The sequence below is a fragment of the Carica papaya genome, chromosome 4, assembly GCF_054855325.1.
Source record: "Carica papaya isolate Zhongbai chromosome 4, ASM5485532v1, whole genome shotgun sequence".
Lineage (NCBI taxonomy): Eukaryota > Viridiplantae > Streptophyta > Magnoliopsida > Brassicales > Caricaceae > Carica > Carica papaya.
Genome location: NC_142312.1, coordinates 13,671,257 through 13,687,031, shown reverse-complemented (window position 1 = coordinate 13,687,031; position 15,775 = coordinate 13,671,257). Strand labels below are relative to the sequence as shown.

General features: G+C 40.1%; 2 protein-coding genes across 5 annotated transcripts; one reads left to right on the top strand and one right to left on the bottom strand.

The window, feature by feature from the left end:
* Positions 1–9,499: 9,499 nt before the first annotated feature.
* On the top strand, positions 9,500–12,914 carry CBL8 (calcineurin B-like protein 8). Of its 4 annotated transcripts, none has more exons than XM_088217895.1 (10): positions 9,500–9,771; positions 9,948–10,005; positions 10,506–10,601; positions 11,012–11,113; positions 11,283–11,342; positions 11,510–11,618; positions 11,757–11,809; positions 12,097–12,177; positions 12,260–12,372; positions 12,535–12,914. In XM_088217895.1, exons 3-10 carry the CDS (start codon positions 10,548–10,550, stop codon positions 12,593–12,595), a joined length of 633 nt encoding a protein of 210 aa, XP_088074021.1. In that variant the 5' UTR covers positions 9,500–9,771; positions 9,948–10,005; positions 10,506–10,547; the 3' UTR covers positions 12,596–12,914. The 4 variants fall into 4 exon arrangements, with proteins under 4 accessions (XP_088074021.1, XP_088074020.1, XP_021905170.1 ...); XM_022049478.2 differs by having other exon boundaries at positions 9,504–9,771; positions 11,031–11,113; XM_088217894.1 differs by lacking the exon at positions 9,948–10,005 and having other exon boundaries at positions 9,501–9,771.
* A 255-nt stretch (positions 12,915–13,169) lies between these two features.
* On the bottom strand, positions 13,170–15,340 carry LOC110820101 (SGNH hydrolase-type esterase superfamily protein). The gene is made up of 5 exons (XM_022049491.2): positions 14,834–15,340; positions 14,325–14,452; positions 13,917–14,156; positions 13,581–13,836; positions 13,170–13,499 (listed from the first exon to the last, which is right to left on the bottom strand). Exons 1-5 carry the CDS (start codon positions 15,246–15,248, stop codon positions 13,261–13,263), a joined length of 1,278 nt encoding a protein of 425 aa, XP_021905183.2. The 5' UTR covers positions 15,249–15,340; the 3' UTR covers positions 13,170–13,260.
* Positions 15,341–15,775: the final 435 nt, after the last annotated feature.

Genomic DNA, 15,775 nt, shown 5'->3' with positions numbered 1-15,775 from the left:
GAAGAAGACGACCCAGCCACAGGAGGAACTGGCCGCCGCCACCTGCCGCCGCACCGGAGGCCGCCAAACAAGGTAAAATTTCTCCCATTTGCTCGTTTTTCGATGCCGAACCTTCCTGTGGCCAAATTGGAGCCAAACCACCAGCTGATTGGCTGGAAAACACCGTCGAAGTCCAGCGGTGCCGCCGCGTGTTTCCTCGATTTTTGCCTCCGATGAGGCCCTTCCCGTTTCCCGTTCGATGTAATTTTTATACCACTGTGACCACCGTCCTTTTCTCTACAGGTTGACTGGAGCAAAACACCGAATCACAACTCGCGCCGGAGGAGCCACCGCACCTGAGAGTTTCGCCACCGGTAAGTCTCGGTTTTCTAAAATTTTTTTGCCCACCGAGGGGCCTAGAGGTGTTTTATCACAGGAACCAATGCAAGTTTGGCCGAATACGGCCGAAAACGGTCAGAAACGGCCAACCCAAGGCAGATCGTCGCCGCGGGCGGTGGCACCATCACCGGAGCACAGCGAAACCGCCGTGTCGGAATTTCGATATTGGCCGAAAGGGCCCTGGGTCTGATTTGGGATTTTTTGGGGACACGTGCAGGTACCGGAAGTGTGTTTCAGTTTCTGGAGAAAATTCAGGGAATCTAGGGACTGCCCATAGGCGCAGTGAGAACCCGATTTCAGACTCCGAAACAAGTAAAGATCTCTCACCTTATTTCCTATCATGGCATTAAAGCCTAATAAATGATAAAACGATATTTTATGAATTAATAGATATGTATAATTGATTAAGGTTGCTAATGGAGCCCGAATCTGATATATTTTCGGTCAGGTGTTGTTTGTTTTATTTTACAGTTTTCAATGCAGTATGGTGTCTGATGTGTTTATTCTATGGTTTCATATGCATGAATTACGGTCTCATTTATTATGCTTTGAATTATTGTGAATTCGATGTTGTGTTACCTTATTTGGTGTCCATTACTGGTTTACGTATTTGTGTTTGATTGGATAATTGAGATTTAAAAAAATAGTAAAAAGGTATGTGAATTGATAATGGATAATGTCGACAGCTTCACTAGATATCCTGGGAGATGGTGGACGGACCGGGTCCATAGGGAACCCTAACTGGAACATGGTCTCTCATATCGAACGGGGTATGGAGACTTTATGTGTTTTGGCGCTCATACCGGACGGGGTATGGGGACGGCTCGTTTCACCCTCATACCGGACGGGGTATTGAGGTCTATGGTTTTGGCGCCCATACCGGACGGGTTATGGGGACGGCCCTAGAATTAAGTTATTAATGTGAGTGGTTCACGTGTAACAGGGACCCCCTATAGATCCCCATGGATACTAGTAGGCTGAATAAAAGGGAATAATTGTTGCCTGATGATTGAAATACAAAAGCATGATATGTGTTATGTTGCAGAGTGTGCGTGATCTTATAATATTTATGATGTAATTGTTTTCATAAATTATTTTCATGAATCTCACCGAGATAGGTGGACAGTAAAAGATTTTATTATTGATAAATGAGTTTGTATAAATTATGCTCAATTAGTCGTTTTCGTTTTCTACCAACCTTTACTTCTGTGATAGTGAGATACTGTGATGTCTTTACTGAGCTAGTGTAGCTCATTCCTTACTTAACCATTTTAGATCAGGAGGATTTGGTTCTCGAGCCCGTTCTGCAGGAAGACGACGAGTAGAAGCAAAAGAATTATTTAGTTTTCCTTACAGTATTCTTTCATAGTATTTCCTTTAAGTTAGTTTATTCTTTCATACTTTAATTCGTTTTGGTTATTGTGTAAGGGATGTTAATCATAATTTGTTTTATTTCGTTTCTGCACTTAGAATAAATATATATACATTTTTTTTTTAATTTTCGGGGCCGTTACAGTTGGTATTAGAGCCGCGTTCCTTGGACCCGTCCCTTACACAATAATACTTAGAGGAATACCAAACTGAGAATTATTACTCAACCCTTCCTTGTGAAATGCAGGTGCAGAGAGATAAGGAGAGGGAGACCTCCACTAAACCGAGCAGCCCGGGATGATTCACTTCGGGAGGATGTTGACAGAATATTTGAGATGCTCGAAAGGATCATGGCTACTCAACAAGGTTGAGAGGAGAGAAGGGAATTACCCAACCCTCCCCCACTATTACAGTTTGAGCCACCGCTACAGCGGATGGATCCCGAGTCGCCCCAACAAGAGCCTGCTCCCCCACAGTACCACCCGGTACCACCGCCGCAGTATAATCTGGTGCCTCAGCCACAATATTGTCCGGCCCCGCCATAGTATGATCCGGTGCCCCCACTATATCAGCAGGTGCCACCACAGGGCCCCCTAGTTTATCCTCAGCCCCGGCCCAGTCCCTCTTCCACGTGACCCAGCTCCTTCCCTGATTGACCTGGGCTACGTAGAGAGGTATAGGAGACTAAACCCTTCTACTTTTGCAAGGGAGTCCTCTTTTGAAAATGCCCAGTACTGGTTGGCGGAGACAGAGAAGGCTTTCAAGACCTTAGGAGTGGTTCCTGAGCAGAGGGTTACTCTTGCTTCCTACATGCTAGTGGGGGAATCAGATCGTTGGTGGGAGCTCAAGCAGACCACCCTGCCCACGTTTGTCACTTAGGAGCAGTTCTTAGCAGCCTTTCATGCTGAGTACCTCCCCGAGCACATCCGACATTTAAAGGAGATGAAGTTTGTTCAGCTAGTCTAGGGAAACATGACAGTGTCGGAATACGCTCGTAAATTCTTAGAGCTGGGCCGATACTCCCCTAAAACACTGATGGATGAGGGCAGAAAGGCCAGGAGGTTCCAGTGGGACCTCCGCCCAGAGATCAAGCGGCATTTGTTGGTACTAGAGCTCAAGACATATTCAGCTGTTCTGACAAAGGCGCAGATCGTGAAGAGGAGTTTCAACACCCTTTCCTAGTCATCAGGGAGTCATAGACCCTCAGTTCCACCCCGTATACCAGCACCTATTGCGCCTGTCCAACAAAATAAGAGGCCCAGACCGGTGATCAAGGCTCCCCCTCAGGCTCCAGGGGCAGCACGTGGCAAGATCTGTCAGCACTGCGGCAGGGATCATGGAGACCGACCCTGCTATCGCCTCAACAACACCTGTCGCATATGTGGTAGTACCCAGCACTATGCGAGAGAGTGCCCGTAGAACCAGAACCAAGGAAGACCTCCTTTTTAGGGTAGGGTTTACAACCTCACCCAGTAGGATGCCGACACCGACCCGAACGTGGTACAGGGTATGTACACTATCTATGACCATATTGCTCATGTTTTATTTGACACTGGTGCATCGCATTCATTTGTTTCACATGTTTTTGCATCCAAACTTAATGTATCACTTGATAAACTTGATTCAATGTTGTTTGTGTCTACTGCTGGGAGTGAAACACTATTAGGAGAAGTTATCTATAGGGCTTGTGCCGTGGAGATAGCAAATAAGAAGTTGAGTGTAGATCTAATAGGGTTAGACACAGAGGATTTTGATGTAATTTTAGGGATGGATTGCCTAGCGGCGTATCACACCACCATAGATTGCTTTAACAAGAAGGTTGTATTTAATCCTACTAATGAGGAGCCATTTACAAATTAATAAAATTATTTGATACTTATTCCTTGATGGAAAGTTTCCTTAATTTTCAAGTACTTTAACCTTGCTATTTTCTCTAACTAGGCAAGCCCAAGAAGGAAATTTGTATCTAAGAGATTCTGGTAGTCCAAGACTTTCTAGATGTGTTTCCGGACGAACTGCCCGGGCTGCCAGTGGACAGGGAAGTTGAGTTCACTATAGACCTACAACCTGGCACCCAACTCTTTTTAGTTGCTCCTTACCGCATGAGCCGCGTTGAGATGGAAGAGCTGAGGAAACAAATCACTGAATTGCAAGATAGTGATTTTATTAGACATAGTGTGTCTCATTGGGGTGCTGGAGTCACGTTTTCCAGAAAGGGAGATGGAACGTTGAGACTGTGTATTGATTACAGATGATTGAACAAGGTCACAATCAAGAACAAATACCCCCTTCCTAAAATTAACGACCTCTTCGATCAGCTGCAGGGTGCACAAGTCTTCTCCAAAATAGACCTGCGATCAGGTTACCATTAAGTGAAAATAAGAACAGAGACATCCCCAAAACGACCTTTCGAACCAGGTACGGGCACTATGAGTTCCTGGTCATGCCATTTGGGCTAACCAACGCCCCGGCCATCTTTATGGATCTGATGAACAGGGTCTTCAGAGAATTCTTGGATCAATTTGTTATTGTGCATCGATGATATCTTGGTCTACTCAAAAAGCAGAGAAGAGCATGCTCACCATCTAGCCCAAGTTTTACAGGTCCTTAGAAAAAAGAAGCTATATGCAAAGTTGAGTAAGTGTGGATTCTGGCTGGAGCAGACTGCATTCCTAGGACACATTATATCGAAGGAAGGAATATCAGTGAATCCCGAAAAGGTTGAAGCGGTACTTGGCTGGGAGAAGTTGACATCAGTTAAGGAGATTCGTAGCTTCCTGGGGATGGCAGGTTATTATCGCAGATTTGTCGAAGGATTCTCTAGTCTAGCGGCTCCCCTAACCCAGCTCACAAAGAAAAATGCCAAGTTTGAGTGGAATAAGGACTGTGAAAGAAGTTTTTCAGAATTAAAGGAGCGGCTGACCATTGCACCCGTACTGGCCTTACCGAGTGGATCGGGGGGATATACAGTTTATAGTGATGCCTCCTATCTAGGCCTGGGTTGTGTCCTGATGCAGCATGGGAAGGTCATAGCCTATGGGTCCAGACAGTTAAAGAATCATGAGAAGAATTACCCCACCCATGACTTGGAACTTGCCGCAATCATACACGCCTTGAAAACCTAGTGCCATTATTTATACGGAGAGACCTTCCAGATCTATACCGATCATAAGAGTCTGAATCACATATTCACTCAAAAGGATCTTAACATGCGTTAGAGAAGGTGGATGGAACTCCTTAAAGACTATGATTATGATATCTTGTATCATCCTAGTAAGGGCAACGTGGTGGCAGATGCTCTCAGCAAGAAAAATGCAGGTATTTTAGCCCAATTAATGGTTTCAAAACGCAGGCAAATTGGGGCCACACAACAGGTTCGGCTTCAGGACCTGAAGAGAGTCGCATGTTTGGGTCGTCTGACCGTCCAGCCCGAGTTAATACAGAGAATAAGAAAAGCTCAGTCAGTCGACCCCGCTTTGGTAGCCCGCAAGAATGATGCAGAACAAGGAGTGAGCTCAGAATTCTGAATTTCTGCCGATGGGTTACTCCGTTTTCAGGACAGGGTATATGTCCCAGACGACAGTGAGTTAAAGAGAGACATCATGACATAGTCCCAAAGCTCCAAGTTTGTCATGCATCCCGAAAGCACCAAAATGTACTAAAGCATGTGACCCCGGTTTTGGTGGAATGGGATGAAGAGGGACATAGCTGACTTTGTATCTAAATGTTTGGTATGTCAGCAGGTCAAGACAGAGCATCAACGCTTAGCCGGGTTACTTCAGCCCTTACCGATTCCGGAGTAGAAGTGGGAACATATCGCCATGGACTTCGTAACAGGATTACCTAAGGCACGTTCAAGACATGACATCATCTGGGTAATTATTGACTGGCTTACCAAGTCTTCCCACTTTCTAGCCATCCGGATAACCGATCCCTTGAACAAGTTGGTAAGAATGTATATCCGGGAAATAGTCAGATTGCATGGAGTTCCAGTGACAGTGGTATCCGATAGGGACCCCAAGTTCACTTCTCGATTTTGGAGTAGCTTTCAGCAGGCCATGAGAACAAAGCTGTCTCTCAGTACTGCCTTCCATCCTCAGACTGATGGACAGTCAGAAAGGATAATCCGTACACTTGAGAATATGCTCCGAGCTTGTGTCCTTGACTTTGGGGGCCATTGGGACGACCATCTACCCCTGATAGAATTTGCCTACAACAACAGCTACCAAGTGAGCATTGGCATGGCTCCGTATGAGGCGTTATATGAGCGCCTATGCAGATCGCTGATTTGTTGGGAAGAAGTGGGCGACAGAAAATTGCTCAGCCCGGAGTTGGTGGAGGAGACCACGTCTAAAATAGTTAAAATCAGAAAGAACATTCAGACGGTTCAGAGCAGACAGAAGAGTTATGCGGACACCCGGATGAGAGATTTAGCGTTTGAGTAAGGCGACTAGGTGTTCCTTAAGGTCACTCCTTTCAAAAGAATTAGTAGGTTCGGTAGGAAAGGAAAACTGAACCCCTGATTTATTGGACCATATGAAGTCTTAGACAGGATTGGTACTGCCGCCTACAGACTAGCACTACCTCCAGAGCTCTCCAAGGTCCACAATATGTTTCATGTATCCATGCTACGTAAGTATAACCCGGACTCCTCTCATGTCTTGGCTCATGAACCGCTCTCACTCCAAGAGAACTTATCTTATGAGGAAGTCCCAGTCGGTATCACGGATCGAAAGAGCAGAATACTCTGCAACCAGAAAATATCATTTGTAAAGGTAGTGTGGCAGAACCACTCGTCAAGGGAGGCTACTTGGGAGGTAGAATCAGATTTTAGAGCCCAGTATCCTCATTTGTTCAACTAAGAGTAAGAGGCAAATTTGGGAGACCAAATTTCTTTAAGGGGGGGAAAGTTGTAACACCAAAAAATTTGTATTTTATTTTTTTTAATTTATTTTAATTTTATTAGAATTTTTGTTTAATTTTATTCTATTTTAATATTTAATTTATAAGATTTTAATTTAATTTAATTTAAATAAATAGAAATAAAAATAATAATAATAATAAAATATGGTAAAATTATTTTTGGGATTTAATTGAAATTGATTTTGGGAAAAATGGGTGAAAATTTAGATTTATGGGGGTGTTTTTGAAAAGAAAATCGAAAACCAAGGGTCAAACCGCAATTTAAAAAAATAGTACCACGGCAGCAGCCCAGTCAGCAGCCCCAGCCAATCAGGACATGCCGCGTTGCAGGGACGCTGACGTGGGAAGCCACGCGGGACGGAGACACGTTGGCAATCCGTGTACGCGCGATTGGACGGCTCAGATTCGTTCCCGCACGCACGGACGGCCCAGATCAAAGACGCGTGCGGACGACCCAGATCTCACGCGTGCGGATGGCCCATATTTGATCACACATGGACGGCCCAGATATATTTTTAATTTAATCGCGATCGGACGGCCCATATTAAATCATGATGGATGGTTCAGATTAAAAGGGGAGGGTTATAAATAATCGCATCCACACCCAACCCCAAACCCTAGCCGCCAGAACCCTCGTCGGAGAAGACGACCTAGCCACTGGAGGAACCGGCCTCCGCCACCCGCTGCCGCACCGGAGGACTTTCCGGCCGCCAAACGAGGTAAAATTTCTCTCATTGGCTCGTTTTTCGGTGCCGAACATCTCTATGGCCAAATCGGAGCCAAACCACCAGCCGATTGGCCAGAAAACACCGCCAAAGTCCAGCGGCACCGCCGCGAGTTTTTTCGATTTTTGCCTCTGATGAGGCCCTTCTCGTTTTCCGTTCGATGTAATTTTTATACCACTTTGACCACCGTCCTTTTCTCTACAGGTTGATCGGAGCAAAACACCGAATCGCAACTCGCATCGGAGGAGCTGCTGCACCCGAGAGCTTCGCCGCCGGTAAGTCTCAATTTTATGGAATTTTTTGGCCCACCGAGGGCCCTAGAGGTGTTTTATCACAGGAACCAATGCAAGTTTGGCCGAATTTGGCCGAAAACGGCTGGAAACGGCCAACCCGAGGCAGATTGTTGCCGCGGGTGGCGGCACCGTCGCTGGAGCACGGCGGAGCTGCCGTGCCGGAATTTTGATATTGGCCGAAAGGGCCCTGGGTCTAATTTGCGGTTTTTTGGGGACACGTACAGGTATCGGAAGTGTGTTTCAGTTTCTGGAGAAAATTCAGGGAATCTAGGGACTGCCCGTAGGCACAGTGAGAACTCGATTTAAGACTCCGAAACAAGTAAGGATCTCTCACCCTATTTCTTATCACGACATTGAAGCCTAATAAATGATAAAACAGTATTTTATGAATTAATAGATATGTATAATTGATTAAGGTTGCTAATGGAGCCCGAATCTGATATATTTTCGGTCAACTGTTATTTGTTTTATTTTACAGTTTTGAATGCAGTATGATGCCTAATGTGTTTATTCTATGGTTTTATATGCATGAATCACAGTCTCATTTATTATGCTTTGAATTATTGGGAACCCGATGTTGTGTTGCCTTGTTTGGTGTCCATTACTAGTTTACGTATTTGTGTTTGATTGGATAATTGAGATTAAGAAAAATGGTAAAAAGGTATGTGAATTGATAATAGATAATGTCGACAGCCTCACTAGATATCATAGGAGATGGTGGACGGACCGGGTCCATAGGGAACCCTACCGGGAGCGTGGTCTCTCATATCAGACGGGGTATGGAGACTTTTTGTGTTTTGGCGCCCATATCGGACGGGGTATGGGGACGGCCCGTTTCACCCTCATACCGGACGGGGTATTGAGGTTTATGGTTTTGGCCCCCATACCGGATGGGTTATGAGTTTGTATAAATTATGTTCCATTGGTCGTTTTCGTTTTCTACCAACTTTTATTTATGTGACAGTGAGATAGTGTGGTGTCTTTACTGGGCTAATACAGCTCATTCATTACTTAACCATTTTAGATCAGGAGGATTTGGTTCCCGAGCCCGTTCTGTAGGAAGACAGCGAGTAGAAGCAAAAGAATTATTTAGTTTTCCTTACAGTATTCTTTCATGGTATTTCATTTAATTTAGTTTATTCTTTCATACTTTAATTCGTTTTGGTTATTGTGTAAGGGATCTTAATCACAATCTATTTTATTTCGCTTCCGCACTTAAAATAAATATATATATATTCTTTTAATTTCCGGGGCCATTACAGGTTACATGTCCTAGGAGAGCAATTTATGTCTTACTTTATGTTTGAAATAAATGAATGTGTAAAGTTCATATTTATTGTAATTGGGATATGATAAAAGTTTAATTGAAAATAATAAAAACTGAAATCTTATATAGAATTAGGATATTTCATTCTAAATTTATCAGAATTAATAAACTCTTAAATGTATTATTTTATTCTGAAGTAAATTTTTTAAAAATAATTCAATTATTGTTAACATATAATAAATTTAAATTGAATTTATGCATTATGTATTTACATCAATCACAATACAATAAAGTATAAATAATCTTTCAAATAAGTACATAATAAAATATAATATAATTTGAGCTTGTAATTTTATACATAAAAATATATATATATATAATAACCATTAGACAAAGTACTTTTTTTTTCAACTGAAAATTCCTAATAAAAGCATAAAAAAGAGGGAAAAAAAATGCATATAGTCAGAAGGGTTGACTTTTTCTTGGCAAAGTCTAAGGAAGTACAGAATTCCATATTTTATGTTGTCAGAAAAATGAAGATGCGTCATATCGCAGGGTCATAGGCGTGATTTTGCATGTCCAATCATCACACACCAATCTAATAAAATCCCACACGAAAAAAGTAACAATCTTGAAAGCTCACTTCTCACCTTTGAAGTACATTTTGCCTCAAGTAGTCAGTTACCACACAGCCATAAACGATATTATAGTTAATTCAAATACAGACAGCTTACGGATACAGATACAGAAGCAGAAGAAGAAGAAGAAGAAGAAGAAGAAGAAGAAGAAGAAGAAGAAAGGGTAATAAACCCAGGTCAGCTCCAATCAAAAACCTTTCGTATCTTGATTTCATAAATGTATGTGTAATGTTTTCTCATGTAGGTGACGTGGTCAGATTAGGAAACCTTGAAAACGTTGAATCACGTTTGTATTTTCCAATAAATGGAGTACTTTTGATGATTAACGTCTTACTTTCTTCTTTGGATTTAGGTCCTACTTCTCCTGTTCTGTTGAGAGTTGACTTTCCTTGAAAAGCATTATTTCCCCTGTAAATTCCCGGATCCATTTTGTTTCCTATTTTCTATATTTCCATAAATTTCTTGTATATATGATGGGTTGGATAGCATCGCATCCTCTGCCTCCTTGACTCTTTTACTTAAAACGTTAAAGCTAAAATAAATGGGAAAAATTGTGTTTTATTGTTGTGATACTCCAATTTCAGAAGGGTACATGATTGTTTAGCTTCATATCAAGATTCAAATCACATACTACCAACAACTTAAACTTAAACTTAAACTTTAGAAGATCGGTTGTTTAGATGTAGAGAGTTATTGGACTAATAGTGTTTAGGCACTGGGTATTATAGATATAACCGTTAGCTTATTTTATTGAGAAGGAGAACTTGATTCTTTCTTCTAAAAGTTGGATCTAATGTGAACTTATCAAGCAAGACAAATGGAGTATATACCTTTAATCTGTAACATACTTGATAATATATAATGATAGTGTTTTCATACTTGTTTTTCCTTTCATATTTGGATGTGGAAGCAATTATGTCTGCTTTCAAGAGTTGCTTTTGCATGAAGAAGTATGGGAAAAGAGCAGGACTTGAGGATCCAATTATACTTGCTTCTGAAACACCATGTAAGATCAAAACTACCGTTTCTCATTCTTCTTGCACTCTGTTGGAAAGTAGTAGCTACTATGCAGCAAGAATAGCAAAGAAATGTATTATAATGTGCTTATTTTACTGATTTACTTTTGAAATAAATAAGATGTTAAAAAAGTTTTCCAACACTTGATTCAAGCTGTGTGGATTCCAGCATCAGACAGATAAGAAAATATAAGAAAATATCTAGATAACTTTTGTCATCATCCACTATATCCTCATGAACATCTGTTTGGATTGTCTTGCATCACTATATCCACTTTATTATTCTTTCATCTTAGATTACTATTTCCATAGAAATTCCAATGCTGACCTCGTTTTTTTTTTTCTTTTTGTAACTTCCCATCCCTCTTTCTTTATTTGGCCTTTGGATTCCATGAACTAGAACCTTTATTTTTTGGCAGTTACCGTGAATGAAGTAGAAGCTTTATATAATCTGTTCAAGAAGCTAAGCAGTTCCCTAGTTGACGATGGTCTTATCCATAAGGTATCTCCACCACAGGGTTGAGTACAGAAATCTGTTTATTATCTGAGATGTCTAATGACCTACTTATGGCTATTTAACCGGCTTTCTAAAAGCGATTTCTTTGGTTTGGCAGAATATTGATGTCTGGGATTAGCTCTTTACTGCTAACTTCTTGCCTTATTTTCGGCAGGAGGAATTCCAACTTGCACTTTTCAACAACCAAAGCAAGCAAAATCTATTTGCCGACAGAGTATGGATATCAACACTTCTTTTTTTTCAGTTGTCCCTTAAGGAATTCATGTTACTAACTTGAGTTGGACTTACCACTTTACATATTTTTATAATTTCTCAGGTGTAGTGTAACATAAATTTGGAGAATATCATAAATTTCCAATATTTCATCCCTAGTAATTGCAGGTATTTGATCTGTTTGATATTAAACGTAATGGCGTTATCGAATTTGGGGAATTTGTTCGGTCATTAAGTGTCTTCCACCCAAATGCTCCTCAAGCAGAGAAAAGTGAATGTATGATACAGCATGTTGTTATAGAACAAATCAGAAATTTTCCTTTTTTCTCCACAATTTTGTACTGAAAATTTGAGTATAAACTGGATTCCAACTCTCTCAAATACAGGCACTAATCTGGAAAATGTTCTTTTTCAGTTGCATTTAGGTTGTATGATCTATGGAATACCGGCTACATTGACCGTGAACAGGTGACAACTCTTGCAAATTTTCTCTTTTTCTTGCTGTTTATTTTATTGGATAACAACCGTAGTAGCATATCACTAACAATATGAAGTGAAGATTACCTACTGAATTAAGGGAGTTGTTTGTGATAGATCCATCCTCTAGGGACTGAACTAGTAGCCAGTTCCATATCCTGTTTCCGAATTTTATTACTCTTGAAATTCTATTTATTATGCTAATGTTCCATCATAAATCCAATATGCATAATCCAACCTTTCGTATTCCATTTTGGGAATCATTATCGATCTTGAAGTTGAAGGAGATGGTATTGGCTCTTACGAGAGAATCAGACCTTGGACTTTCTGATGATGCAGCAGACTCAATTGTGGACAAGGTGTCTACTATTCTGGATTCTTATACTGCTGTATTTCTATCATTCTTATTTCTCAATTTCATTTGTTTTCTATTTTTTACAGACAATGATGGAGGCAGATTTGGACGGAGATGGAAAGATTAATCCGAGAGAATGGAAAGAATATGTTGAACGGAATCCATCTCTCTTAAAGAACATGACTCTTCCGCATCTGAAGTGTGTCCTAAAACTCTTTACAGTTTCAGCTAAAATTTCATTTGAGTGTTCATTGCTAGACCATTAGAGAACTTTAAACTTTCTTATCTTCTGCTCATATGACATACAAGTTCCAAAATTAGAGTCACAATCTTGAATTCCTCTTTGATGTTTACTTTTCAGGGAACTGACTCTAGCATTTCCCAGCTTTGTGATGGACACCAAAGTTCGAGACTATAAATGACTGTAACTTTCACCTGGTTATCGCAGAAATCTTCCTTGTGCATTAATAGTTGCATGTAAAGCTGTCCCAGTAAAATGTTTTGGACACTATGTAAAATAATGTTCAGCAGCTGCACTTTTTCTGGCTTCTTTTACACCATACACATCGGGACTATGAAGGGTGCTAATTGATTGTTTACATTACTAGATTTTATTGATAGTTCAACTGTTTGAAAGTTGGCTAAAGGTTTGTTTTTGGCATGAAGATAAAGAAAATGTAAAAGAGACAAGTGCTCTTGCGGTTATTTCAATTATACAGCTACAATTATGTTTTCCGTTCTTTCAAATTTTCTGCTGATAATTTGGCTATGAAGTTTATCAGGTTCTCTCTATCACCAATTAAAAGTGAAGAACAGATCATGGTTACTTCCATCTGCCATCCCACAACAGAAGGATGCTCATTACTCTTGATTAACCATAACAAACTTAAGATTAATATTTCTGTTTTAGACGCTAGTTACTCTTGATTTATTGTATATGCCTGTAAATATATTGCTGTTTTTTTCAGGATGAGGGTTTTATTAGCCAGAACAAAGTAAAGCACCAAAGAAAACATGTTTATATATGAAAATATAGGTAAGGAGAAAAAGTGCAGAGCATCTAGTCGTAACGAATGGGAAAACATGTTCAACCATTAGACCTAGAAGCAGCAACCATCTGTTCCAAATTCATGGGATAACACATTTTCGTGTGGCCGTCATTCCACACATTGTCTGCCAGTATAGCATTCACTGCATCAGTTGGATGAAATTGATCCCACCAGATATGATTAGCTGCATTCCTGCAAGCCATTTCTGGTGTTAAGCACATGATCCAACCTTTATACTTGCCCAATCCACAACAAGCTTCTGTAGTGACATTGAAACCTGATCAAAGAGGATATAATGTAAGCCCATCCTTTACTCCATGGATCTCTCTAACCAAAAATTTTACAAGAGAAAAGTTACCGTAAAGTTGATGATTCTCAATAATATCCATAGAACCTTCAAAAACATCACAGAAGATGATGTTTGCGTCAGGAAGCTCATCGTGAACCTCCTCCACGGTGTATCTCATTAGAAAGTTGAACTCCATAATCATGTCGTTTATTTCCTCAGCACACTCTCCGTTCTTACTTTGATACTTCCACAGGTAGTAAGGAGCACAACCAATAGGAGCCACTCCCATTACAACCACATTCCTTACATCTGTGTTGTACAAGCTCTGTGGCATCAACAATTACAAAAGTTAAAGAAATTTCTCAAGCAATCAACAAACAAGTAGAATGAACAGACAGGAGTGACCTTAATTGCCTCTCTCATGCCTGATGCTAGGAATTTGCTAAAACCCCATGGTAGGTACCGGTTTTGCACATTGGATACATTACGCAGATAGTAATGTATGTAGTCGTTTACACCAATCGAAAGATAAAGCACAGATTTTGAGATGAGATCAGTTGCAACATCCTGACCCATTGTTAGTACAAACTGCTGGTAGGTATCTGTGAACTGCTGAATCTGGTTAGTTAAGGAGATGTGTTGACCCTGCAGCAGATTACTTCCAGAGTAAGAGCTGATCAATATATTTTTCCCTACTTGAGACATCTACATATATTACTTCAATTTTAAGTTACTTCAATGATGAACAGGGATTATGCATTAACCGGGTGGATGAATATTCATGCACAGATAGAAAATAGTGAAAGCGTTTACCAATTCTGACCCGCTTGAGAAAATAATTCCAGCAGCAGCCGATGCATAGTTGACTCCTTGAATCATATCTTCAACAGCTCCAATGTGTCCAAGATAACTTGGTACAAATGGAAGCCCAAGACGCACAGCTGTGTCAAAATCAGATGAGTGATTGAATTATGCAGCTAGTCTAACAAGCCTAAATGCTAGATAATACATGAGAGAAACCAGTACGTTCCTCTCCAATTTTCTCCTTTTTCTTTTTCTGAAAACCAGCGGAACAGAACAAGATGGAGATGCGACAATCAATTTCATTTGCCTTTTTTTCCGTTCCATTTTCTCAGCAACCAAACAGAAGGGAACCAAGAAGAAAAGACGAATAGAACCAAGAAAAAGATAAAGTCTTCATCCAACCCACATTCTCAGCATCCAAGAAAAGAGTTAAAAAATCAAGAACGACATATCCACTTTCCAATTTTCTATTCTTCCCCTAATTTTCTAAGGAAAAGAAAAAAAAAACAAGTAGTTACCAAGATAATCAACTGGGATTCTTCCATTACAAAAGCGGCCGGTGGGTTGATGGGTATCGAAGTCTCTGCCGTAGGGAAGATGATCAGCTCGAGCAAAAGTTCCAAGAAAATTATTGGTACCGCAATCAACAGAGGAGTCTCCGATGACAAAAAAAGCCGGGACGAGAGGATGAGAGTGGTGCGGAGGGTCGGCTGTCAAGGATTGAGACAGTGAGAGTACAGAGGAAAAAGAAGAAGGTGGTAGGGTCAGAGAGGTTGATGATAAACCGTAGAGTTGTTGAGGGATAGGGAAGGATGTAGGTTGTGGAGATACTATAACCACCATTAGAATGGAGAAGAGAAGAAGAAGAAGAAGAAGAGGGTTGAAGGTCATATTGTTAGAGTCAGAGGAAGTCTGAGCGATGGCGGGAACCATGTTTATAGGCTGTAATTTTAGGCCATTTCAGCTCGCTTCACTTAACAATAAATGGGCCAGTTATTTATTTATTTTGGTAATTACAAATTTCATTTTTATTACAACCTCCCATTTAAAAAAAATTAAATAATTAAAATTATTAAAAATTTTGAGTAATTTGAAAAAATGCGTATTAATAATTTCTTTTTTTTTCTTTTTACTTCTCTCTTATATTATTGACTTTCACTGTAAAAATAGAAAGACTATAAGTAATTAATGAAAAGTTTTGTTTAATGAAATGATGTATTGATTTATAATAAAGTAATCCTCTGTCTTTTGGATTGAATTATATACGTGCAACATTGTTTTTCAATTTAATTATTTGTAATAATTAAATTTGAAGGGATTTAAAGCTTACTACTAATTTAATTTTAAATAGAACTAATATTGAAACAAATTCATAGTTTAGAAGACTTATATATAAAGAAAATATATAAACTTAGTTAGAACTTTCCCAAATTCTTATAATAATTTATTTATCAAAACCA

Coding starts and splice junctions, on each gene's coding strand:
- LOC110820101 (XM_022049491.2), bottom strand. CDS start 15,248: ATGGTTCCCGCCATCGCTCAGACTTCCTCTGACTCTAACAATATGACC. Junction 13,837..13,916: donor GCATGAGAGAGGCAATTAAG/GTCACTCCTGTC, acceptor TTGATGCCACAG/AGCTTGTACAACACAGATGT. Junction 13,500..13,580: donor TGAGAATCATCAACTTTACG/GTAACTTTTCTC, acceptor CTCTTTGATCAG/GTTTCAATGTCACTACAGAA.
- CBL8 (XM_022049478.2), top strand. CDS start 10,511: ATGTCTGCTTTCAAGAGTTGCTTTTGCATGAAGAAGTATGGGAAAAGA. Junction 11,114..11,282: donor ACGATGGTCTTATCCATAAG/GTATCTCCACCA, acceptor TATTTTCGGCAG/GAGGAATTCCAACTTGCACT. Junction 12,178..12,259: donor CAGACTCAATTGTGGACAAG/GTGTCTACTATT, acceptor TATTTTTTACAG/ACAATGATGGAGGCAGATTT.